Source organism: Natrix helvetica, assembly GCF_964273705.1.
Source record: "Natrix helvetica genome assembly, chromosome: 1".
Taxonomy (NCBI): domain Eukaryota; kingdom Metazoa; phylum Chordata; class Lepidosauria; order Squamata; family Natricidae; genus Natrix; species Natrix helvetica.
This window is the reverse complement of record NC_138548.1, coordinates 109,591,613-109,618,938: the sequence shown is the minus strand read 5'-3', so window position 1 is coordinate 109,618,938 and position 27,326 is coordinate 109,591,613. Positions and strand designations below refer to the sequence as shown.

Here is a 27,326-nt window from a genome sequence, read left to right as displayed (position 1 = left end):
AAGAAGTGCTGGAAAGCTCCCTTCATTCACGACTTTGTGAGATACTCTGAAACATCTGATTCACTACTTGTTAGAAAGTTGTTCAAAACACAGCTTTGGTTTCATACAATCTGATTCATATTTATGAGGTGGATTGTTGTCCTCCTGCCGCTGTCTAATTCTGTAATCCAACTGTCATAGAATATCCATGCCTGTTAATCATATAACAAGATATGTTCCTCCTGAGTTAATTAACGTACCTTTCTTTCATCTTCCCCTGCAGGAATCTACATTTTGATTGCTGTTGGAGCAGTGATGATGTTTGTGGGTTTCCTAGGATGTTATGGAGCTATCCAGGAATCACAGTGCCTTCTGGGAACAGTAAGAGACCATTTACACTCTTGGTTACATTTTCCAGCATTTCCTGTGAGACTTTCATTGAGTTTAATGATTACTATTATGATGGCGAACAGTAAAGAGACTTAATGATCATAAGGCATTCTTACTGTTCCATAGTAGAACTTCCTGTATCTGTAATTATGATTTACTTTATTATTTTACTGCATCCAATAAGGCAAAATTAAATCTGACAATATGGAGGTGCTACCGGTATTGTAAGTAGATAATTGAATTTGGGGGCTGAGGTTCAGATTATTTTGAAAAAGGTTATACTGTACTTCTCCTGAAAGAAAAGGTTTGAAGTGTTCTTTGATGCTTAACTACCGTGTTTCCCCGAAAATACGACAGGGTCTTATATTTTTTTGACCCACGAAATATGGCCTTGGGCTTATTAAAGGGGAGGGCTTGTTATTTTTGGGTTGCCGTGCGGCTGCTTCCTTGCGACTGGGTTCCCGAAGAGCCGAGCACAGCCTCGGGGTCGAATGGCTGTGTTGCGCTGTCGCAGCAGCAACGCAGCAGCCATGAGGTGACCAAGCTCGCGAGCAGCCGCCCGGCAACCCCCCTTTCCAGCCGGGTATAGCGCCGCTGACCGACCTAGCAGTACCCGGAAGGCACCAAGCAACGTGAGCGCCTGTTTGCCACCCTGCCGCTCTGGAAGTACGCTCTATGGTTGTGGGCTGCAGATCGTACAACCATAGAGCGTACTTCCAGAGCGGCATCCATCCTCCGTGCTTTGGGGAAAAAAACCAAGCGGCGGGCGGCGCCAGCAGCGGAGATGCCCTTCACGCGAGTGGGGAGCGGAAAAGCCACTGCACAACTCCCCTCTTCAGCCATGCAGAGCCCCATTCACTCACCTAGGGGCATTCCGAAGGCACCGAGTCGCGGGAGGCGGAGGGCGGTGAACAGGCGCTCGCGTTGCTTGGTGCCTTCCGGGTACTGGTAGGTCAGTCAGCGGCGCTGACAGCACAACACAGCCATTCAACCCTGAGGCTGTGCTCTTCAGGAGCCCGCTCGCAAGAGAGCAGCTGCCCAACAACCCCCTCTCTTCAGCTGGGCACAGCGCCGCTGACCGACCTAGCGGTACCCCAAAAGCACCAAGCAACGCAAGCGCCTTTGCCCCCACCTCATTCCCGTGGCTTGGTGCCTTCGGGATACCGCTAGGTCGGCGAGCGGTGCTCTGCCTGGCTGGAGGGGGGGGATTGTCCAGAGGGCTTATTTTCGGGGGTGGGCTTATATTTTTGCCCATGCGAAAAATGTGGCAAGGCTTTAGTTTCAGGACAGGTTGTATTTTCAGGGAAACACGGTACCACTTGATTTATAATTGTGGCAGTTGTGGTGTGGAGTGCCATCTCTCAATTACATCCAGTGTGCCAGTTTTGTCTCTTCCTAAACTGGTCACATTTCAGCAATCATTACTCATAACTTTCTTACAGTCTGTGTTGACTTTATTAGGAGCTGCTTTCGAAACCTGACCAGAAACTGCAGTTAATGTAAAATGCTGTTGTTAGGTCGATTAATTCAAAGTGCAGGGATCATCATTCAGAGCGTGCATATTAGATATAATGTGGGAAAGGATGGAGATCAGAAATGAGAAGGAATAATTAGGACTGTCCTTTGTTTTTTTTAAAAAGGTAGTATAACTCTGATGTTTGGAATAGTTTAGGTGCTATTTTCATTAATTATAATGACATTTGCATTGAAAAGGATCTTTCCCTGTATCACATCCGATTATTTTAAATTTAAAATATGCCAGTGCAAATATGTGAAAATAAGTGCAAATATCTGCTAAAGAAAGAACAGTCTGAAGAAGGAAGACAAACATGGCTGAGCTCCAGAGAATTAGCAAGTAAACAGATTTCAAGAAAATAGTGATTTAAAATTTAATTAGTTTCATTTAAAATAGAGTTGTCTGAAGTAAGTTGCATATAGTCCTCAGAAACATATTCCTCTCTGACAAAGTGAAAGTTAGTTCCCTATATAGAGTAGTTCCATTTCATTCCATTTCATCCACATTGCTTTATTAATGGTTCCTCTGTCTTTTCTTTCCATTGCGTCTTCATGTATTCTGTCACCATGCACCAGGGGCTGGAAATTAATTGTTTTCATTTTTAATGACTTGTTACAGTAAAGGGGCTTCTAGATCATAATGTACCTAATATCTATCTTCATTCTACCTGCTGTTCTGTTCCTTTCCACAATCCAGGTCTCATGTCCATTTTCTTTGATTTCCCCTTTGCAATTTGTTTTCATTAGCCTGGCATATAATTTTGTTTAAAAATTAATCCTCTCATCAAAATGATAATTTAATTGTATTTAACACAATTAAAATGTTGATGTCCTTGTACTCTACCTAGGAACTTTGTTAATGGGTTGTCTGAAATCAATGAGGGAGGGGGGAGAGAGAGAGAGAGAGAGAGATTCTTTTTATTCCAGCCCTCCGATATACAGTGTGAATATGAAACAAACAAGTAGCAGTCTTGAATGAAAGGCTAAACAAAATGTATGCCTTATTAACTGAGGGCTAAAACTAATAACGGTTTTAGTATTGTAAAAGCAGTGTTTCATCATTTGGTGCTCTGTTTATCAACAGTTTAGTCTATCACTGCAAAATATATGGATGAACCAAATACCTTTTCTTTAGTGGAAATACCTCTAGACAGGGGTAGTATTCACTTATCTTCACTACCGGTTCGCAAATGTGAGCACGCTCAGCCTTCTACGCGTGCGCTTTAGGCTAAAAAACAGGACCTAAATGGGATGTGATAGAGCCCGGGTGGGCGGGGCCACCCGCAATTTCCGCTACTGGTTCAGGTGAAGCGGTAGAATACCACCACTGCCTCTAGATTTCCTTAATCTGATATTTATCTTTTTTATTTCAGTTTTTTACATGCCTCGTCATCTTATTTGCTTGTGAAGTGGCTGCTGGCATCTGGGGATTCGTTAATAAGGATCAGGTAAACATTTTATTATGATGATTTATGGTATGCATTTGTGCGTAGCTTTTATGTTTATGATGCATCTGAGAGCCTTACAATTACTTGAGGGCAGGATGTTTAATGTTTATTGTGGCATAGGTTTTCCAGGTATTCAAAGCTACTTTATTTTCACCTTCCAACCTCCCAGTAGGTTGGCTTGATTGACAGCCGGATTAAACATTTATAGAAGATAAGGTTGTCCTGCTGTTTCTTTACTTTTCTAGTATCAATAGTTTCACGAGACATCGTCCTTCTCAATGCCTCTCTGCTCTGTGCTAGCCAACCTGCTGCTGCAGAAAGCGTATTGCCATAATTTGTGATTAATGGAGAATGAGAAAATAATGGCATTTGATATATTACAACGAAAGGCAAGAAAGATGGGATAAGCAAGGGCTCTAAATCCTAACTTCTCAAAGAAAGCTGCTGGTAATAAAAGCTTTCCAGTGAGCTTCCTGATTAATAGGAATTGAGTCTTGGATTTATTCCCTCTGAAACCAGTCTTGAGATCATGTCATTTCAGCAGCTATGAATGGTGTCAGTTTTTATATGTGGAGGATGATCAGTCCCTGGGGAGCAGCACGATGCCCCCACCTGGTAGTGCCATAACAAACTATTTGTCTGCTGTCCTCATTTCTTTTCCATTTGTTGTGGAAAGCAGGCACCAAGTCTGGAAGCTTAATAAAAACAAATGCACTGCAACTATCTAGCTGTCACCAGAGCTACTATGATGCATGCATAGGTGGTGCTTTTACAAGTGTCATGACAGGAAGAAGACAAATACTTGTCCCCAAGAGTTTTAACAATCCTGATTTCAAGGTAGAATGAGAAAAAAGACTGTTGGAAGGTGGGCCTTAGAATGTAAGGTTGCCATGTAGTGCAGAGATCCCCAACCTTTTCGGTTTTGCAGACTGCCGGTGGTGGAGAAGGGTGATTCCACACGTGGGGTGGGCAAGTGCGTGCGCACACAGCTCCATTTGCACAAGCATGCTGTTCTGACCTAGGCTTCCTGGTACAGTAAAACGCACACAATTAAGTCCAAAAACCCTTTGAATTTTTTATTTCAAAGGCCGTGAATTATATGCATTCACAGCCTGTAATGAGTTCCAAATAGTAGTAAAGAGTTCTACCGCAGGCTGCCAAAGTCCTTCAGGATAAGGCTGATAAACACCCACCTTTATCTTCTTTGAAAACCCTGCCAAAGACTTAATTGGCCATTAGCTTGGCAAGACCACATGGAGCAAAGAGTCCAAACGTATTTTCAGAAGGTAAACTGACCAGCATGAACCAAGTTGCTTCCTGCAAAGGCTCATGAGCCTTTGCTCCTCCTTTATGTCCTATGAGAGGGGTCAATCACCTCCAAACCTTACTCCCGAGTCGTTTCTTCTGTTTATAACTGTTCTTGCCTTCCGGCAGCTCTGCGTATGGACGCACCGAGAACACGGGGAGCCTGTTCCTCTGCCTCGCTGCTGTCCGACTCTGGAAGCTCCAGAGACAGCACATAACTCCCAGATGGCCCTGGCCCACTCTCTGCCTAGGACTCTAGGACGCAGAGCCCTTGTCCGAGCCTTCCCCAGACTCTAAGACTGGCTCATATTCCTCCCCAACCTCCTTGCTGTCTGACTCTAAGCATATTCTTCAATTTGACATGATCAACCCAATCATATTCTCCCAGCAGCTATATTCTTACTTATTTGTAGAAATTGGTAGCAATGACATTAATTCAGTGAATCAATTCAGTGAATCACTGAATTAATGTATCCTTTTTTAGAGTGTATGTTTGGATTATAATAAAACCTTACTAACCTTTTTAGTAGTACTATTATTTCCTTTTCTAAAGGCAAATAATAGTTTTCTTTTTGTCTGTCTTGTTGCTCTCTGGCTGAATCTCTCCTCTCTTGTCTGGTTTCACCTCACTCGCTGCTCCAAAATGATTACACCAGTGAAGAGACAATAATAAAATTCTGACATATTACTCCATGTTCCATTTATCCTGCTACCAGAGGTGTAGTTTCAGCTTTGTTTATGCAGAAAGGAATGAAACAATTATAGTGCAGAATAATAATTTAAATAACCCGCATCCATTTTTCAGTATTGAATGGCCACTTTGTTTTCATTACTACTGCTGACTTTTGAAATCCTAAGTGTACAAAATGGGTGAAAATTGTATTGTGCTTTTTTCCAATAGTCCATTCCAGGAAACACATGGGCATTATGTTACACTTAAAACTCCTCCCCAGGGCAAATTATTCCATAAAGGAAGTCTTCATTTTCTTCATTTTCTGTTTTTAAATTAAATCAGACATCCAGCTTCTCAGCTGTTCACATTTCAAGGGAGAATTTAGAACAGATTTTTTTTTTACTGTAGCATGTTAGTGAACAACTGGCTCAGACTTCTAGTAGTCCAGTATAATTGCTCATTGTTGACATTTTGGCCAAAGCAAGAGAACTGGATGGTTTAAAAACAAAATAGAAATAGCATTTTAGGCTTATATACCATCCCATAGTGCTTTATATGCACTGTCTGGGCAGTTTGCAGTATAAGCATTATTTGCATATTGCTCCCAACAATCTGGATCCTCATTTTACCAACCTCATACGAATGGAAGGCTGAGTCAATCTTGAGCTGGTCAGGATCCAACTCCAGGCTGTGGGAAGAGTTAGCCTGCAGTACTACACTTTGACTACTACGCCACCACTTCAGTACACTATCTTATTCCTTCTGCAGTATTATCATGAACTACTATATAAAATGATTGCTTTGGAACTGTGGACTGAAACATTCAGGATGATTGATTTACCGCTCTCTTCCTTTTTTAAACTCACAAGGGGGAATTCAATCTTTTGCTTGCATATTTTAGCCTGGATATATAAAATTAAGAAATCAAAACAATCTCACAGATGCAAAGGGAGAGCAGGATTTTTCTGTTTGTATCTTCTTCTTTGCCTTTTTATTTTTCATTGATGTTTTGTTTATTTACCTTCTTTTCTTATACAATTTTGCTCTACTGTTAAACAATTTTACACAACTTAGTGTACTCTTTCTTTATTGATGCTGTCTGGATGTATTAGACTATAATACTGTTTCCAGACATTAAGATGCCAAGTTGTAGAAGCCTGGAAACAAATATTTATAGTGTCTATAGCTTGCTTTTTTTGTTTCAAACTGAATTCATAGCAGAGTTAAGATAAAATAAGAGAAAACATTTAAAATAGTTCTTCTGGAATAATTTGTATTCTGTAATTATATCCTGAAAAGCTTTCAAGATCTGTCCAAATGGACTAACAAAGTCTACATGTTGTGTTTGAGATGAAAAGAGATTTTTAGAAAAATCTCTAAAAACACTGTTATTCTTAGCACTGGTCACTCTTCTCTTTTAATGAAAGACTTATTGCTTGCAAAGGCTGATCTCTACTGATCTCTAGTCAAAGCATTTTCATAGTTTAAAGATGAAAAATGACACACCAGAGTTTGTCTAGAAAAGGTAATAGGCAGAGAAAGCAGTACTAGTATATAACATTCCACATGGCTGTTTTTTAATACAAATAATGCTATAGAATACTGTAGCAATTAAAACTCTTCAGGGATTTCCAGACTCATCCTCATAGTCAAGTCAGAGTCTTCAGTATATACACAATGCTGTATCCTTTTCTCCACTTGTTGCCTTTCCCAAACATTTTCTGAAGCCATTGTATACAACTGCAAGAGCCTTCAGAATCAAAAACACTACATCTTTTCTTTTAAAGGAAATTAACCCAATTCACCCTCTGTCCAGGTACTCACCAGGCTACCTAACCTAAGCGTATTTTGTCCAAATTGAGTTTCATTTGTTTTTTTATCTTGCTCACTGGTTCTCAAAACAGTATGTATTAGTTTTAAAAAAACTCACTCTTGGTGACATTACCCAGACCCTAGGAAGCAGCATATAAGACATACGCACTGTGTAATATTTCCTATGTTAAGGTTTACATATTACAGTGGGGCAAAAAAAGTTACATATTACAGTTAAAAAAAGTTTTTTTTAACTTTTGGGATGTGTTTTTTTTTAATGTTGTACGCCGCCCTGAGTCCTTTTGGAGAAGGGCGGCATATAAATACAAACAAACAAACAAACAAACAAAAAAGTATCTAGTCAACCACCAATTGTGCAAGTTCTCCCACTTAAAAAGATGAGAGAGGCCTGTAATTGGCATCATAGGTAGACCTCAATTATGAGAGACAAAATGAGAGAACAAATCCAGATAATCACATTGGCTGATTTGGAAAGAATTTATTTGCAAATTATGGTGGAAAATAAGTATTTGGTCAATATCAAAAGTTCATCTCAATACTTTGTTATATATCCTTTGTTGGCAATTTCCTGTAAGTCTTCACAAGGTTGGCACACACTGTTGGTGGTATGTTGGCCCATTCCTCCATGCAGATCTCCTCTAGAGCAGTGATGTTTTGGGGCTGTCGCTGGGCAACACGGACTTTCAACTCCCTCCAAAGGTTTTCTAGGGGTTGAGATCTGGAGACTGGCTAGGCCACTCCTAGGACCTTGAAATGCTTCTTACGAAGCCACTCCTTCGTTGCCCGGGAGGTATGTTTGGGATCATTGTCATGTTGAAAGACCCAGCCACGTTTCATCTTCAATGCCCTTGCTGATGGAAGGAGGTTTGCACTCAAAATCTCACGATACATGCCCCGTTCATTCTGTCCTGTACACGGATCAGTCGTCCTGGTCCCTTTGCAGAGAAACAGCCCCAAAGCATGATGTTGCCACCCCCATGCTTCACAGTAGGTATGGTGTTCTTTGGATGCAACTCAGCATTCTCTCTCCTCCAAACACGACGAGTTGTGTTTCTACCAAACAGTTCTATTTTGGTTTCATCTGACCATATGACATTCTCCCAATCCTCTTCTGGATCATCCAAATGCTCTCTAGCAAACTTCAGATGGGCCCGGACATGTACTGGCTTAAGCAGTGGGACATGCCTGGCACTGCATGGTCTGAGTCCCTGGCGGCGTAGTGTGTTATTGATGGTAGCCTTTGTTACGTCGGTCCCAGCTCTCTGCAGGTCATTCACTAGGTCCCCCCGTATGGTCCTGGGATTTTTGCTCATCGTTCTTGTGATCATTTTGACCCCACGGGGTGAGATCTTGCATGGAGCCCCAGATCGAGGGAGATTATCAGTGGTCTTGTATGTCTTCCATTTTCTAATTATTGCTCCCACAGTTGATTTGTTCACACCAAGCTGCTTGCCTATTGCAGATTCAGTCTTCCCAGCCTGGTGCAGGTCTACAATTTTGTTTCTGGTGTCCTTCAATAGCTCTTTGGTCTTCACCATAGTGGAGTTTGGAGTGTGACTGTTTGAGGTTGTGGACAGGTGTCTTTTATACTGATAACAAGTTCAAACAGGTGCCATTGATACAGGTAATGAGTGCAGGACAGAGGAACCTCTTAAAGAAGAAGGTACAGGTCTGTGAGAGCCAGAAATCTTGCTTGTTTGTAGGTGACCAAATACTTATTTTTCCACCATAATTTGCAAATAAATTCTTTCCAAATCAGCCAATGTGATTGATTGGTTGTTGTTTTTTTTACATTTTGTCTCTCATAGTTGAGGTCTACCTATGATGCCAATTACAGGCCTCTCTCATCTTTTTAAGTGGGAGAACCTGCACAATTGGTGGCTGACTAAATACTTTTTTGCCCCACTACTTCTACAGTACAACTGAATGTTGCCCTAAGTTATTTTATCATGCATAGAGTCCTTGCTCATCAGTATAGTTGATACCATGATTCATATCGTGAAATTTTCTCATCACTACTAAACATTTCCTGTTAGAGTTTCCACAATACTTGAATGGTTAGTAGGCTGTTTTACACCACAGTTAGGACGTTTAACAGTATTTTTTTCACACTCACCGGAAGCAGAGTATAAAAAAAAGTTTTGATACTGCCCCAGTAGCAGAGTTGTATCCCCTCTCTAATTTTAGAATAACAAGCCAGAATAGAAAAAAAGACCTTCACAATATGTCCGGTGTACTATTTTGTGGATATTCTGTTCTATATTGTCAACTAGCTTCAACTATGTGGATTTGCAAATTTAATTCGGGTGTCTGAGCTTTGTTGCTTGATTATCCGGTTGTTAAGATTATTGGAATCAGCAAGAACAAGCAGCTGAATAGACCAATGGGTAAAGAGTGCCTGAGAGTATATTGTCTCCTGTTCTCTTTTGCAGATTGCCAAAGATATCAAACAGTTTTATGATCAAGCATTGCTTCAATCAAAAGACAAGGATGAGAACAAAGCAAAAAAGGCACACGCTGTTGTGAAAACCTTCCAAGAAACAGTAAGTTATACAGTACACTTCTGTTGAGAATCAAATGTAATCTTCACAGGTTTTTGCTTGCTCAGTTAGTTGGTTAAATACCTGCTTGAAGTAACTATAGATTAGAGGTAGTCCTTGTTCAGCAATCACAATTGAGACCAGCAACTGGATCATTAAGCAAAATGACCACTAAGTGTAACTGTACTTCTAATCTAAACTTTAGCTTTTCTTTGCTTTCCAGACATGTGAAGGTCCTAAATAGGAGGATTGGTCACAAAGATATTTTTTTATCACCATCACAACTGCGAATGGTTGCTAAGCAAGGGTTACCTGTATATCTGTTGAAGCCCAACTCTGTATTCTGTAAAAAAAAAACGGTCTTACTACAAAGGATCTATCCCCCATTATTTATGGCTTAAGTATTTGTAGTTTTCTGAGGAGAAATCTTTAAGGAGTGTTTTTTTTAAAAAAAATTATTCATTGATTTTGCAAGTGTAATCAAACAAAAATGAAAAGAATAAAAAAGATTTACAAACATTATAAGATGAAGCTTTAAAAAGCACAAAAAGACAATTATATCAATTTGAAACCATATATTTGTATTAAAAGTCAATATTACACTATTATGCAATAGTTAGCCACTCAAACCAATTTAACTCAAATTGTAAACGAAGATAAAGAAATTACAATACTGCTTAATGTATAAAATTTAATAGATTTATCAAATCATAATCTTAAGGAAAACCTAAACTTTGTGAGATGAACCTGTTTATAAGATTATAATTCAAAAATTATTTTTACATTAATTTCTAATTCAGATGTATTTTTTAGTTGGGAGTTTAATTTTGATTTTGAAGCATCTTCCATAAATTTGTTTGTCTTTATTCTACAGAAGGAATTGGTTATAATTTCCAGGGAGAAACATAAAGGATTCTTACATCTATTACCATATGCAAAGCCAGTTCAACATACCTTATAAGAATATTTTATTTTATTTATTCATTCATTCAATTTTTATAGCCACCTATCTCTGTTAATAACTCTGAGCAGCTTACAATTAACAAATATATTAAAATTAAGACATTAAAACATTTTAAAGCAATAAAACATCAAAAATAAATCTATATTTGTGTATCATACAAATTCATTTATATAGTTTTATATTTAAATGTATATTTATATGTTTGATTTAGTAATATGTAACTCAAAATGATAGGCAGCCATTAAAATAGCACAATAGTATGTAAAAGTATTATTTGATTAACTTATATCTCACATGTATTGTACAACCTAAAGTGACATGCAACTGTCCTTTCTTTAAAAAATAGAAAAATACTTTAAAATATCTTATTTTTTGGAGTAAAAGACACACCATTTTCCCTCAAAAAAGAGGCTGAAAATCTGGGTGAGTCTTATACACTGAATACAGCATTTTTTGCCTCTGAAACCCTGCCCCCTTCACCAAAATGTCCATGCATAGCCTTTAGGAGGCTTCCAGAGTGCTCCTGGGGGCTGGGGAGGGCAGAAATGAGCAAAAAACCAGACAATTTTTTGCTCAATTTTGCCGAGCCCCCAGGAGCACTCTATAAGGATCCTAAAGGCTATGCATGCCCTTTTTTTGACAAAAAGGGCCCATTTTGGGGAGGTCTGTAGAGTGCAAAAACTTTTTTTAAAAAAATTGCCTCTTCAAAATCTTGATGCGTCAAAATAATTGCATGCATAGCCTTATGGAGGCTTATAGAGTGCTGCTGGGGGGGGGGGGGGGAATGACCCATTTTTTGCTAATTTCTGCCCTCCCCAACCCCCGGGAGCTCTCTGAAAGCCTCCATAAGGCAATGCACAGCCATTTTGGCTTCGGGAGGCAAAAAATTATGTATTCGATGTATAAGACGCACCCAGATTTTCAGCCTCTTTTTTGAGGAACAAAGGTGCGTCTTATACTCTGAAAAATACAGTACTCTTGGAGAGGAGTGCGGTGACGGAGCCATGTCAGTTTAGCATTCTTAACCCATGAACTGCCAGAACCCATGTGATGCATATGAGAAAAATAGATGGCAACAGACTTGTGTCATTGCTTCCATGTGCTGGTGCACTTCTACTGAGAACAGACTGTATTTTGAAGTAAAAAAAAAATGAGTGACAGATTTCTTTGGTATACTTGGCCCTAGTTCTTTTTCTTCCCTTAAAAAGTCTTCTGCAAAGAAGAAATGGGTCATATGGAACAAGAGTGATTAAAATGAAATGACAAAAAGCAAAACAGTAACTGTAACTAAAAGAAATGTAAATATTAAAAACCTTCACATGTTAATAGATCTAAGAATAAAGCTAAAAGGATTAAAATAAATGACCGGGAGTAAATAAAAAACATAGTTTTTGATTAAAAGAAAAAGGTTCACTTAAACTTTTGAGTAGTTTGGACTAATACAAAGTTGGCAAGTCCTGAATTTACTGTAAGGAATAAACCATATCTAATAGGCCAGGGGTGTCCAACCTTGGGAACTTTAAGACTTGTGGACTTCAACTCCCAGAATTCCCCAGCCAGCCATGCTGGCTGGGGAATTCTGGGAGTTGAAGTCCACAAGTCTTAAAGTTCCCAAGGTTGGACACCCCTGTAATAGGCATATTCAAGCAGGTTCTATGGCTTTAAGTTGGTGTATGCATTATTTTACATGCACCCATGCAGAGCCAGGTTACAGGTAATTCTCGACTTACAACCGTTCATTTAGTGACTGTTCCAAGTTGCAACAGCAGTAGAAAAAAATCACTTATTACGGTTTTCAAACTTCTGACCGTTGCAGCACCCTCATGGTCACGTCATCAACATTTGGTGTTTGTGGCGGCTGATATGTCTTGAAGTCACGTAATCACCTTTTGTGATTGTCTGACAAGCAAAATCAAAGGGGAAATCACATTCACTTAACAATGTGTTAGTAACTTAACAACTGCAATGATTCACTTAACAACTATGGTTAGAAAGATCCTAAAACGGGGCAAAGCTGACTTAACAAATTTCTCACTTAGCAACAGAAGTTTGGGGCTCAATTGTGGTCATAAGCCAAGGACTACCTGTAATCACAAATCTTCCATTTTATTAGACAGCCTCTAATGGCATGGTGAGCTGTTTATAAAAAAGGAAGAGAAGGGAAATAATTCTGCTCTTCTTCTTTATGAAGTATAACCTTTCATTGAGATCTTAGCTTCTACATCATTTCACTTAAAAATTTATTTTCCAGGGAAGGATTGCCTGTTTTTGAGATTCTGTCTTTTGAGAGTTTTGAAAATCAAGTGATTTGGTTTCCTTTCTGGTTGAAAGTTCTTTTATAATGATTCTGATACACAACTTCCCGTTTATCCCTGCCTGATATTGTTGTGGTCCGCTGGCGGCCTGCAGAGCTGGCAGCAGAGTTGGACAGTGAGGAGGTTGGGGAGGAACATGGGCCAGTCGTGGAGTCTGGGGAAGGTTCAGATGAGGGCTGTGCATTGGAAGCAGAGAGGGAGCCAAGCACCTGGTAGTTATTTGCTGCCTTTGGAATCTGACATCAGTGAGGCAGAAGAACAGCAGGAGCCTGTTCCCAGTATGCGCATGCGCAGAGCTGCCAGAAGGCAAGAACAATTAAGAAAACAGGGTCGACTTGGGAGTAAGGCTTGCAGATGATTGGCCCTTTCCATAAGACATAAAAGAGGAGCAAACGGGAGGTGAGCCTTTGCAGGAAGCAATTAATTCATCTGATCAGTTTACGTTTTGAAAAGATCTGCTTGACTCTGTGCTAAGTTTGGCCTTGCTCTGCATTTGGCAATTAGGTCTCTGGCAGCATTTCAAGGAAGATAAGGTAGGTGTTTATCAACACTCTCCTGAAAGATTGTGGCAACTCAAGCAGACATCTGTCGGAACCTTCACAGACTGTGAAGCCCTGCGGGCTGTGAATGACCATAATTCATGGCCGTATAAATAAAAGAGGGTTTTGGGGACTAAGATTGTGATTTATGCTTTCTCAGGAAGCCTAGGTCAGAACAGATATGATACAAATTCACTGCAGGTGATGAGTAAGTAATAGGAGGAAAGTTCAGGTATCAAGCACCGTAGGATGAAAACTGGAATCTGTGTGTGTGTGTGTGTGTGTGTGTGTGTGTGTGTGTGTGTGTAATTTTAAAGTATTTGTAGAAAATGCCTACACTTAATTTTTCTTTTTCTCTCTGTTCTCCCATCCTCACCCTCTTAGCTAAGTTGCTGTGGCAGTGATTCTTCACTTTCAGCTCTGTTCACCAATGAATGCACTATAGCAGAAGCAACACAAGTAAGAAAATCATCAATATATTTTATGTATAATATAATACATAATACATATAATACATTTAATGTAATATATATTAAAGATAACTTCCTACACCTATCAAAAGATAAAGATACATCCATTTTCTTCAATAGGGCAAATTAATTGGGACAAGTGTGCCACTAGACCAGGGGTGTCAAACACGCGTCATCACAGCATCACGTGACGTATCAGGACTTTTTCCCCCTTCGCTAAACCGGGCGGGGGGCAGAACCAGCCCGTGGCGCATCTAGCCCGCGGGCACCGAGCTTGACACTCACTAGACCATTTTATTTTTTCCAAACTCAGCAAAATGCTGGAAAGAAATCATGGACAGGGGCTCAGCATTCTTGTCTGATTGACTGCCTGTCAGGAAGATAGCTTTCTGACATTTGAGCTGAATGAGACCAAATGTATATGATGGGAGAAGCTGACAGTAATGAGATTGAGTTTGAAAATGGTCTGATCCAATCACTCAGCCCATCCCATGGGGCAAACATTTGGGGAGCTGCTTGGAATTTGATGACTCTTCTTTTCTAAATCCTCCCCCTTCCAATTTATATGAGCCAAAGCATCTGCATTCAGATGCAGAAGGCAACAAATATTGAATAGACATGCCACATTTTGCCGTATTATACAAAAAAAAATTACAGATGCCTTCTGTAGCCATTGCTAGTAAAGGGAGTAAGAAAAATTTCCAAAGCCATCTTCTGTGTGATTTCTCTGCTTATCTTGTTCGTTTTGCAGCATTAGCTGTTGTGGGAGGACTCCTACCTTAATGTCTTCCATTCCCGCAGTTAGAATTTTCAATGAGTCTAAAGTCGCACAGTTCTGTGAGGTTCTGGATTAAAGTTGTAGTGATGCAAAGTAGGGATAGTTTGCAGAATGGGTCAGTTTTAAATTTAGAGGTGGTTCCAATGCAGAGCAAGACACACATGGGGGTTTTTTTCATGAATTTGGTTCAGCTATGGAGCAAAACACATTCATTTCATGTGGAATCGTTTTGAGTGTTCCATGCTATTTTAGGTAGTGTGATTTATCTGAGAATACTGAGAATTTAATTAATAAATCTATCCTCTTTTACTTCAGACAGGCACTTGTCACTCTAAAATCGATGAGCTGTTCTCTGGAAAGCTGTACTTGATTGGCATTGTTGCCATAGTAGTGGCTGTAATCATGGTAAGTGCTGGCTGTTGTGCACAGTGGAATGTTCCCAAAGAGCAAAATACATTGCCACACTTTCAGGAACTGTGTGTAGCTGGACATTGGAAGGCTTAAAAAAAAAGTGGGGGGGGGAGGAAGTTTGACCTTTCAAACATATATTATCCTGTCCATAAGTCTGTGGTTTTGGATGGGAGAAGGGAGTTTATTAGCAAGATGAAAGAAAGCAAAGAAACTCAAGAGCTCTTTCCATCTCATTGAATAATATTCAGCCTTGCTAAGAAGAAATAGCAGGCGTGCCACTCCCCTCTTCTATTGTGATTGCTGTGAATAGAATAGAAGTAGAATGGAATGGAATTCTTTATTGGCCAAGTGTGGTTGGATATGCTAGGAATTTGTCTTTGGTGCACATGCTCTCAGTGTACATAAAAAGACAAGATACATTCATCAAGAATCATAAGTTTCTTACAATCATAATATCCTATATCTATCAAGGGATCTTTTTCCCTGGGGAAGCTGATGTGCATTATCCCAAAGAGAAAAGAGGCCCTGCCACTTCTGCCAATATTCCTTAATTTGCTCCTTCTCCACAGAGAAAGCTGCAGGTTGACCATGCAAAAGCCTTCTTGGGCCTCCAGGTAGCAAGGCTGGAAAAGGGAACCTTTTAGGTCAACCTTTTCCAGGTGGGATGCACTTCAGTGTGGGGAGATCAACTCCAGAATTTCCTAAACAGGACAATACATGCTGATAATGGATCTGGAAGGGACAAAAGTTGAGGAAAGACTATTCTAGGCAAGCAACTCACACAGACAATTTGGACTCGCCCTCCTCAAATCAGGGCTCCTTAAATATCCCTTTCTGCCTTTTCAATGAAGATAGTGAATTTTGTTATCATGCCGGTTTCCTTCTAAAGGTGGTTTACTTTACAGTAGTCTTGAGTTTGTGACAGTGAGTGAGACTGGGATTGCTGGTGCTAAGCAATGTTTCCTCTAAGCTGCGCGGGTGCACGGCCGTGCACGTGGCAAAAAAACACCACGCAGCAGTTTCCAACTGCCTTGCAGTGTTTTTTGTGAGATGCCTTCCACGATAATAGAAGAGGAGAGCCAGCCTGGAGTCAGCAATCAGTTCTAGGTCCACAAGGCAGAAAGTAGCTGAGAGAAGGGGTGTGGGGGTTGGGAGAAGGCATGGGACAGGCTCCCAGCAGCGGCTGCTCGGATTTGCCATTTGCGAGAGGGAGAGGGAGAGCGCTAGCATGTGTATCCCTCCTTCCTTCAGCCCAACACTCTCGTCTGGCCGGGATGCCAGCAGAGGGTCTCCTCGAGTCTAGGGCAGCAAGTCATTCAATGGGAAAGTTGCCTCTTGGAAGAAATGACCCAGCTTGGCTCCCGCTTCATCTCTCCTGCCTCTTCGCTTCTCTGTTGGGTCGTTGGGCGGCAGATCGAAAGCGGGGGTCATTCCTTCCAAGAGGCAAGTTTCCCATCGAATGACTTGCTGCCCTAGACTTGGGGAGACCTTCTGCAGTCCCTCTCGTCTGGCCAGGATGCCAGCGAGAGTGTTATGCTGAAGGAAGGAGGGATACTCTCTCTCTCTCTCTCTCTCGCATTAAAAGAGAGAGAGAGAGTTAGTTGGTGGGCAGACTTAGCACTTTGTTAAGTTTGTTTCTCTGTGTGTTGTGTATATATGTCACCGTGAAAGACCGAAATTGGTGAATGTCGACATTCACCGGTGAATGTTGGTGAATGTCGACATTCATCGGTGAATGTCGACACATACCAATTTCGGTCTTTCACGGTGACATATATATAACGAGTCAGCGTAACGCTTTACTTTTGCTTTTCAATTCGCGGTCCTGGAAACTACTCGTTCTAACCGCGCAGGATCGCAGGTTTTTTAAAAAAAGAAGTCCGCGAATAGAAGACGCTTAAAAGGAAGCGAGGAGCCGAGGTATTAGGGTAAGGGTATTAGGGTAAGGGTGTCGAGAGGATAAGGGTATTTAGCAAATATTTCGGACATACACCAAGCGACTATGTGAATGTCGACATTCACCAGATTTCGGACTTTCACAGTAACATATATACATGTCTCCATGGATGCAATTATGCAAGCAGTTTTTTCCGCCCAACGACCCATCCAAAGAATTTTTGGATTTCTCCTCACCAAATCTTTAAGACTGAAAGAGTTAAGAGTTGAAATATAAAGAGATTGTCAATCACCATACTGTTAGATTGATAGGCAATTATGGACTATCTTGATTATATCCTCCTTAGAAAGAATATGCTACTGTATGGTTGAGAAAAAGATCAAACTTCATTTCATGGAAACCCAACAAAGTTCATAGGGAGCGTTTCTTTCTACGATGGGCTTCTTGGGTCAACAGTGAATATCAGTTATCAAAAATGTAGGTAGAAAATTAAGCAGACAATAGGCAATTACAAAAAGGGAAGCCAACTTTCTGAATTCTGTTTCTTTGCACTTAGTGACTTATAACTAGACTAATGTTCCAAAAACCTGACCTAAATTACTATATATTTTAAATAGCTGTAAAGCTATGCTGAAAAAGTTGTTCTCAAGGTATTGTGATAAATTCAATAAAAAGAAGGGAATTCTTGATGAACTTAAAAAGAAATGAGAGTATTGGATAGTAAATGGACAAATACAATTACCAATCAAAGAGAATATTTGCACCTCAGGGTTAAAATGAGATGTTCTCTCTTACTCTTTCCTCTTCCTCTCTTCTCTCTCTGTCTCTCTCATCCTCTTTCTCTTTGTCTCTCTTCTCTTTGTCTCTCCTTCTTTTCTATTCTTCTGTCACTTTCTCCTCCCTTCTCTCTTCTCTTTGTCTCTTTCTGTCTCTCTCACCCTCTTCCTCTTTATCTCTCTTTCTCTCTTCTTCTTTCCCACTCTTCTGTCACTTTCTCTCTCCTTCTCTGTCTCTTTCTGTCTCTCTTCCCTCTTTTTCCTTCCTCTCTTCCTCTCTCCCACTCTTTTATCACTTTCTCTCTACCGCCCAACCTGTCCCCATACTTATCTTCGACTGATCATGTTTGCAATAATTTACCTTTTCTAAATAGGCGCAGTTCCCTTACCGGACCCCTCACTCACTCAAACACACACACACTCACGCACGCACGCACAAAACCATTTTTCTCCATTCCAATTCAAATTCTATAAATCAATTGCTCTGTGAAATATCTGTGAAAAAAATTCAGGTGCTCAGGCATGAAAATGTGCTGCTCAAACACTATACTTTTCCGCACACGCTGAAAAAAAATTAGAGGGAACATTGGTGCTAAGTGACATAAAGGCAACACCACCCAACCACCCTAGGAGTCCTACTTGTTGTTAGAATCTCAACATGCACAGGTCAGAAAGCAGGAAGTCCCAAGTAAGAAATAAAAGAATGCTGTGGGGATGTGTGTATATGGGGCAGAGAAGCCCAGCACAATCTATGCACAACTTGGAGGAAACCAGGACCCGGGGGGCGGGGGGGGAGTGCTGTGGCACATTAGTGCAGGAGGGCCAGAGTGACACAATGGAGCAATTTGTGATCTTCCCTGCTGGCTTCTCCAATGACTTTACCAGTGAGAAGCTGGCAGGGAAGGTTGCACATGGTGATCACGTGACTGAAGAAATGATGCTTTCTGATCAGAGCTTCAAGAATTGGTCATATGTCCATTTTTTCAGTGCTGCCCTAACTTTGGTTTCTGAACAAATCGACTTAAGTTGAGGATTGTCAATTTGATCCAATTAAAATTAAGTGTGACAGCATTTAGTTTCCAGCACGATTAATTTTGCTGCATTTGCAATGCAACGCAATTTAGAAGTTCTGTAACATTTTCAACATTAACAAAACCCCATCTATCAAGTTCATGTTTGGTCTTTACTGCTTAGTATTTAAAATAATTAGATAAAGATATGATTAGAATTAATTTTTGCTTATATGATTTCAAATATTTTTGTTAAGTCACCAATAAATTCCATTTGCATTAAAGCCCATTTCAGACTTGCTGCCTAGAACGTATTTATCCACTAGGCTGCTCGAAAGAGAATGAAATGATGGCTTTCCTGCAGTTATACAGATGGTCCTCGACTTATGACCACAATTCAACCCAAAATTTCCATTGAGACATTGGTTACGTGAGTTTTGCCTCGTTTTTGATAAGGTGGATGACCTGGTTGTTAAAGGAACCTGGCCTCCCCGTTGACTTTGCATGTCAGAAGGTGACCAAAGGGCATCACATGAGTGCAGGACACGGACCCATACACAAAGGCATTTGGATTTTAATCACGTGATCAGGGGGATGCTGCAAAGATCGTAACTGTGAAAAAACGGTAACGAGTCACATTTTTCAGTGCCGTTGTCACTAAACAAACTGTTGCAAGTCGGAGACTATCTGCAATGTGACTGGAGTCTCATAGTCCTCATTTTTTGTTTTTTTCTCGGCCTGCAGATCTTTGAGATGATTCTGAGCATGGTGTTGTGCTGTGGCATTAGGAATAGTTCTGTCTATTGAGAAGAAGAAGAAGAAGAAGAAGAGCACGTGGTGGTGCCAGCGTGACCCGAAGTGCCACTGCCTGATCAGGAGACACTTGTAACAAAAAAGAAAATTATGTATATAACTTTTCAGATATTATCCCACAGAGCGTTTCATTCTTACTTGGAAGTCTTGTTCATTTTAAAGGATTTGGGGGGGGGGGGAGGGGAGTTTTCTGTATATTTGTGGCAAAATTAGTTACACACCGGTTTATGGGTTTAAAAAAAAAAAAAGCTATCCTGCTGGTGGCTCCTGGCTTTTATCAAAAATAGCCTTTCTCTCCTCCTTCTCGGCCATTGCTCCCATTTTATCAAGAGGGAATTTATGAATTTATTCTTCAAGGGGTTTATCTTTCTGAGGAATGTGGAAAGTGTTTTGCTTTTTTTTTTTTTTTTTTTTTGTCCTCTGGTGGAAATAAAGTAAAATCTTTCTATTCCAACTTTTTTTATCTTGGTTATAAGAACTCTTGGATTCTTGGACTTAATGTGTGAGCATAAGTGTACAAGAGTCCCTGAGCAGAATTAAACTGTTTTGCTATTCTGTTACTAAACATGCACATTTGTCAGTATTTTTTATAACAACAACCCCACCTTCATTAAAAAGATTTTTAACCAATTTGCATAAATCTATTACCTTGATGTCCATTATGTTTCCTGGAGACAAAGCAAGGATCCAAGTCACAAATCTTCACCAAATACTAATTTACAGAAAGGAAAAGTTAGCCCCCAACCTGGTTTCTTAATTTTGATATAATTCTCTCTTTTTTTTAGATGTAGGTCTAATAATGGAATATACACGCTTTCAATATCTTAACACCCACATTGCTTACATTATTACTTCCGCTGCAAATATTGCCTAACGTTTGCTTGATAAATGTGTAGTATTCTAATGCCAAAAATAATTATTGGGAGAAACCAATTGAATAATTCTTGGAAGCCTGTTTATTAAATGTAATTTGTTGGTTTTTAAGGAAGCAACTATTCTGTGTCATTGAAAAGACTTGAATAAAGCTAGATAATGTCCCTCAAGATAACATAAATAGGGGTATGAGCCCAAAAGTAAAACTTTGAACCTGTTCTCCAGTAGGCAACCTGTACAAATCGTCACAACGAAGAAATATTTTTTTAAACCTAAGCCTTTCATACTTGTTTTCTGACATCAGACACAAGTACCCAAATCACCAGGTTTTTGCATCATGACATGCATTTCATTGTTTGTCCCATCTCCTGCAGAGTCCTGTGTTTCCTCATCTCTACACACCAGAAATAAAACAAGAAAACTATAAGCTGGGCAATTTTCCAGAACTTCTAACCTCATCCATCATGTTTCCAGACAGATGCCTCTTTCATATCTATCCAGCTGAGAGTTCACAAAATGATCTCCTCTTTAATTTTCTGACCATTCTTTTCCACTTATCCATCCTTAGTGCAAAACTGGAAATTGTCTTCTCCTCTCCCCAATTCTGCTAACTGTATTTTCTGTTAGCCTCCAAATGTTTGAAAATCATCTGGGACAATTGGTATTGTTGTCCAATACATCTGGAAGTTCCCAAATCGGGGAATATTCACTGTGCCATAGAAGGCCCATAAGTGTAGAGTTCTGTTTTTGAAATTCAGAATTCACTAATACAGATACTTATCCTGTTCACTACCTCTTAGTTCCTCAAATTTATCTTCCACACTGTTTTCATGCTGTTCTTGAAGAAATCATTTTAATCTTGGTTTCTTCTGCTGTCCCACATCAGGTGCAGTAGGTTCAGCGTCCTTTAAAATAGTAGTTGGAACAAATGAGCTGGATGTGAGCTGAATCAATCCACATTTACCTAAAAGGAAGACAATTCTAAAGTTAAAATATTAGTCTCTTCCCATTGAAAGAATGGGACTTAACTGCCTCCTTCACTGTATTCTTGTCACTTTTTAAAGTAAATTATTTGGAGTAAAAACTACTCCTTTCAGGCAGGCAAAGAAAATTTAACAATCTGGGTAAATTAGAATCTCAGGGTACACAAGACAGATCAGAAAATGAATCTGTTGATTAAACATTTATTTCTCTCTCAGTCCCACCACGCTGCCTCTTGTTCTCACTTTCTGGTGTAGGCAGCAACCAGATTCAATTCCTCCATAGGGACTCTTTAAATATCTGTCCCAAATCAAAAACATTTTGTTTCTGGCATCCTTAGGAAACTATGTCTCAAGAGTCTTGCTGATTATGCTTGCAGGAAATAAGGAAGACATCTTTTAGCCTTAGAAATAGCCTTAAAGCAACACTGCCCTGAATGTCAAGTTTGCATGCACTAAAAACAAAAGTGATTCTACCAGTTTTCAAAGGCTTTGGGGTTACATGGTCCAATATAATAACACTACACTATACGTACAAATCCTAGGTATCAGTTGTGCATGTACATTTTATCTACATACATATATTGTGTGTGCGTGTGCATGTGCATTGGAATCACCAGAGTACAGAATGGATATATGTAACTCACAGCCTTTTATTGGGTGTCCATGAGAAATGTGTGTAAATGTACAACTAAATAGTCTCTGTCTTGTTTTTCCTATATCGTATTTGAATATTGTTCAGTGTTCAGTTGGTGAAATGTAAGCAGCCAGAGTTCTCTCTTGAAAATTAAATACTTTATCCTCTAGCAACTGAAGTGGATCAAGTGCATTATTAGGACAAAAAGTTAGCTTTGAGCAAGAACGCCTTTTAAATAGAAAGTGTGGTATAGGCCAGTGTTTCCAAAATTAGCAGCTTTTAAGATGGGTGGACTTCAACTCCTGAATTCCCCAGCCAGCATGCTTGAGGTCTCTAAAAGTTGTTGAGGTTGGTAAATATTGGCATGAAGATTGGATGTCCTGGCTCAATATAAATTTTAATAGGCCAAAAGAAAATTAAGGAAATTTTTCTCCAGGTTGTTGGCAAAACCTGCCTATTTGGATGAAAAACAGAGTTAGAAATGGCAAAAAGAAGAGGATGCTTAAAAAGATACCTGCCCTTTTAGAAGTTTTTATTAGGAGCAAAATGTTTTTTTGAGCAATAGATTGAATGTGTACCTCTCTAAATCAAGTAAAGTGGAGACTGCTAGATTTTTTTATGTATACTTTTTATTTATTTTAAATGGCAAGTATGTTGCTTTTGTTCCTGGCACTAGAAAAGCAAAAGTGTTCACAAGCATGAAGTCTTGATTCAAATTCCCATTCTAAAAACCAAGAAAAGTGAGTAGCAATTGAGCCAATTCGGTTGACTTGAGCAGTGTAACTATACCTGACATTTCCAAAACAAAGAGTTTGTAATGCTTAGTCAACAACAAAGATAGGTAAGAAGCATCTTCCAGCTGTTTTGAATGTCTACTCCCAAGATTCTTTGCTTTTGTGCTGGGTCTGATGGGAGTTGCAGTACAAAACATCAGATTGATTATATAGTCTAGAGAAATTTAGAAATTTAAATCTAGAGAAGATCCCATTGGAAAACAAGTTTTCCCCTCTTACTTCAAGCTGCAGCTGACAAATGATTTACAGAAATGAAATTCATGTATTGAAAACAAGGTGGTGGAGATCTTCCTGTTATTTGGGGGGGGTTCCCCTGTATGTAGATTCCCCCCTCCCCCTCTGTCTAGCAGAGCACGCACATGCATGCCGTCTGAAATGATGCAGTCTCTGATCAGTCATATTGTGTGAACTGCTGTTTGTGTAAATGTGCCTAAGTCCTTTTTCAGTACCAGTAATGACAGGATCTGTTTCTTTAATCTGTCTACAAAGAGCTGAGGGATTAGCAAAAGAGACACAGATGCCTTCCAGATTCAAAAACTGGCTGATAAATTGGCTAGTGAAGTATCCCATGTGCGATACCATCTGCCATAAAATCAAGCCATAAAAGTGCCTATGTTGAGATTGAAAAATTCCCTTTCAATACAGCTGTCAATGTTTGGAGGAAAGCGGAGAATCAAAAATGTTCATTTCTAAAATGAGATGAAAGGCTTAGGTAGAATGAAGGGTTCATGCCAATTGGAGCCAAATTCAGCAAACCATGAAGTTTTATCTTCACAAGAATTTGTATTAGATCTAAGAAAATTCATACTGGTTATGTGTCCCAGATGACGTAAATTGGCCGACTTGGAATATGGATATGCCCCAGTCTTAATTTTTTAAGATGCTTGGGGAAGGGTGGGAAGGAGAGAGAAATTATGATAAAGGAAAAAAAATCTTATAAAAAGCCAGTGCAGAGTCAATGTGCTCTTTTAAGACTGCTTATTTAAGGAGGGTAGACTTTCTCAGTTCCTTCTTCTCTGTAACATTTGGGGAATTCTAAGAATTGAAATCCATTATTCTGGAGGGGACCAGATTGTGGAAAGTCAGTATACTGTACTGGGAGGCCAAACTGAGCTGCTGGCAACATGGAACTGAATGCTTTGTTTTGTTTTATATAAGAGAACCTGTCACAAGCTATGTTAACTTTTCTTCTTTGGCTTTTTTTTTTTTACTTTTAAATATCTCAATAAACATTTTCTCTAGCGTGTGTTGTGCTAGGAAACTCTCTTTTTTACAACCAGTCAATCCTAACACCTGAGTACTTCAACTATCACATCTCTGCAGCAATAGCAGAGCCAGCCCTGGAACAAAGAACAAGGGGAGACAGGCCAAAACACACAGGAAGGGCACCACAGCTGTTAGCCATTTCCATTTGAATCTTGCTTTTTTCTTAGAAAAGCCTAAAACTCCATTTACCCTCAAATTCGGTATGTTTAATTAGAGGGTAAATGCAGCATCTACTTTTCCAAAGTGGTCAATCTTTTCCTTGTGTGGCAAATTGTAGCTATTTGAAGAATTTTGTTATAGCTAGGTAAAAACATTGTAACAACAAACCTGCTTTCAAATCTAAGGGCAATACATGGAGTCGTGATCTTGCAAATGGAGTTTTTTCTCTTGCAAAAAATCTTGCCGCTTATTAATTAATTTAATTTTATTTAATTTATAGACCGCCCCCTCTCCCCAAAGGGACTCGGGGCGGTGTACAGACCACAATAAAACAATATACAAACTTAAATAATTATAAATACCCATTAAAACAAATTATATGATAGGCTGTACAGTATAGTTAAAAATTAAAACAACCTATAAAATCTATCCCTAAACATTTAAAATTTAAAATACAGGCTAGAGGGACACAAAAGCTACAGTTATTCCCAATTCTGTCTAAAAAAGCAACTTCCCATCTTCTCATTGTTTCGTTAGTGTTGTGCCTTCAAATCACATCTATTTGCTGTTGTCCTGTTCGTTTATTAAATGTTAAAAGTATCTCTCAAAATAACTTTTTTTAAACGATACATGCAAATAATTTAAGCAGCCAGAAAGGTATATTGTCAAATTTACTCTTGGTCTAGTATGGATGTGCTAACCCACATTCTGGATGAAATCCAATTTCACTTTGCTTTTTAAATACTTTTTTCCTGTTTAAAAACAGTCTGCTTCCTATTCCCCAAAATAAATGTGAAAATTGAAATTACATTGAAACTCAAGAATGCTTCATGCTGGTATTGTGTAAGATGACTCCAGTATGTCCTGTATCAGAAAGCCCAGTTGTGTTAAATATCTCAAGAAGGATGTCAAAAACAAAGTACCGTATTTTTCGGAGTATAAGACACACCCTCTTCCCTTTAAAAAGAGGCTGAAAATCTGGGTGCGTCTTATACACTGAATACAGCACTTTTTGCCTCCCGAAACCCCACCCCTTTCACCAAAATGGCTGTGCATAGCCTTTAAGAGGCTTTCAGAATGCCCCTGGGGCGTTTCTTGCTCAATTTTGCTCCACATCCCCCAGGAGCACTCTATAAGCCTCCTAAAGGCTAGCCATGCCCTCTGTTTGACAAAAAACGGGCCCTTTTTTTTTTTAGTGCAAATTATGATTTAATACACAAGCCTTTTGTGAGAGTGACGTCTGAACAAATACGTATCTAGTGAATCAAAGGTTTGCTGAACCAGTGTATTAAAAGGGAATGGTTTTGGAAAATTATAGCTAATTGTTCCAGTTGTAACCCCTTTATGTACATAACAGCAGCAGAATAGAGATATGGTGTTTTTTTCCACTCAAGATTTATCAGCTTAACTCTTGACTGACTTAAGATGATTCTTGCTTAATATTTGGATCATGGATCAACCAAAGAAGCTTCTTGGATAATAAGTGAAACATTTTCAGAGGAAAAAAAAACAAGAAAGTCCAGTTCCCTTTGGGAAAAAGCACTTTTGGGATAATCACGACCTGAGAATTTTCATGGACAACTGGTATTTATGGCAGGAGGGATTTAGGACTCTGCTTTTCTTTTCTTATTGAAATGCCATTTGGAGGACATGGCTTCCCATTACTTTCTGAACATTCCTTGGATGGTTATTAAACAAACCCCTGAATATTACCATTAATACTAAAAGCTAATGTTGTGTATTAATGTGTCTGTTCAAAGTTAAATGTCCTTATTACTCTTGATCCCTTAATTTTCTCTTCCTTGATACAGATCACTAAAAGGAAGAGAATTGCAAAAGTAACAAAATGAAGATTACAAAGTGTAGTGTGATTAATTCTCACATACTACCGAACTGCTAAATTAGAGAACGGACCAAGGACACCTTGGTCTCAACAGTTATGACACCCAAACAAGTCTTTGCTTAATGAAGTTATCCAGGGAGATTAACTACCCTGGAAGCAGTTCAAAAGATCAAATGTCTTTTCGGGTAGTGAGTTTTCAACATCAAAATGGCACAGAGAAGTGTCCACGTCATTTAGTTGATTTCAAAATGGAAGAAATGACACCCCTCCATTTTAAACTAAACATTCAGATCAATTAAAAATGTACACTTGTTCGGCCCAGATACAGGAGCCTCTGAATCTAAACCTTTTAAAGAATATTAAAGTCTCTGTCCCCTCTTACACGCTGCTTACAAACTCTCCTTACTGTATCTTTAATAGCATATACTGTGTGATAGAAATAAATTTATTTGCAGTCCATCTTGTTTCAAATGACTGGGTGGCTTACAGTAAAATAAACATTAAAAGAAACATTCAAATCATTGGATATAAAATGACAGAGCAGATAAAATCATTAACACAAGATGGAGAAGGGAGGTGGGGAGGAGTTAGGTTTAGCTTTTATTAAGTCAAGCACCTCCAGTGTGAAATTCCCCCATTGGTACCCCAAGCCATTTGGCAGAACCAGGTTAAGATATTCCAAAAAATAAGAGCCTTGGCAGAGAAGGCTGTTCTCTTTTCTATAATCAATAGGAATATCAAGAAGTGTAATGCAAAAAAACCCTAGAAAATACCAGGTGACTGACTGACTGACTTCTGCTCTACTATGTAGCTCCATTTCAATGGCAGTGAAATGTGATTATTTATTTATTTTGTGAATGGGCAAATGTACTGAGCACTGTATCCTCTGGAAAAAAAAACTTTCAAGATTTCCACTTAAATTTTTCTTTCAAGAAAACCAGATAATTACTTTTCACTGTTACTACTGAATGAATGTGAAAAATAGCTCATCTTACAAACAACAATCCTTCAAACAACACAGATTGAAATAGAGATGCAAGTTTTTTAAAAAGTTATTGATATAAGAGATAGCCGATTAAGAACAAAAATCCAATTTGTAAGCAAAACCAATCAATTGC

At 39.3% G+C, this 27,326-nt stretch overlaps 1 protein-coding gene across 1 annotated transcript in view; it reads left to right on the top strand.

Annotated features, from left to right (window-relative positions):
* The window catches only part of CD81 (CD81 molecule), a 78,207-nt gene extending 54,021 nt beyond the window's left edge, over window positions 1-24,186 (top strand). The window contains exons 3-8 of the mRNA XM_081936147.1: window positions 263-360; window positions 3,258-3,332; window positions 9,576-9,686; window positions 13,886-13,960; window positions 15,065-15,154; window positions 19,588-24,186. Of these exons, the coding sequence (XP_081792273.1) occupies window positions 263-360; window positions 3,258-3,332; window positions 9,576-9,686; window positions 13,886-13,960; window positions 15,065-15,154; window positions 19,588-19,650 (512 nt within the window). The 3' untranslated portion in view covers window positions 19,651-24,186. The remainder of the gene's footprint in view (window positions 1-262; window positions 361-3,257; window positions 3,333-9,575; window positions 9,687-13,885; window positions 13,961-15,064; window positions 15,155-19,587) is intronic.
* The last annotated feature ends 3,140 nt before the right edge of the window (window positions 24,187-27,326 follow it).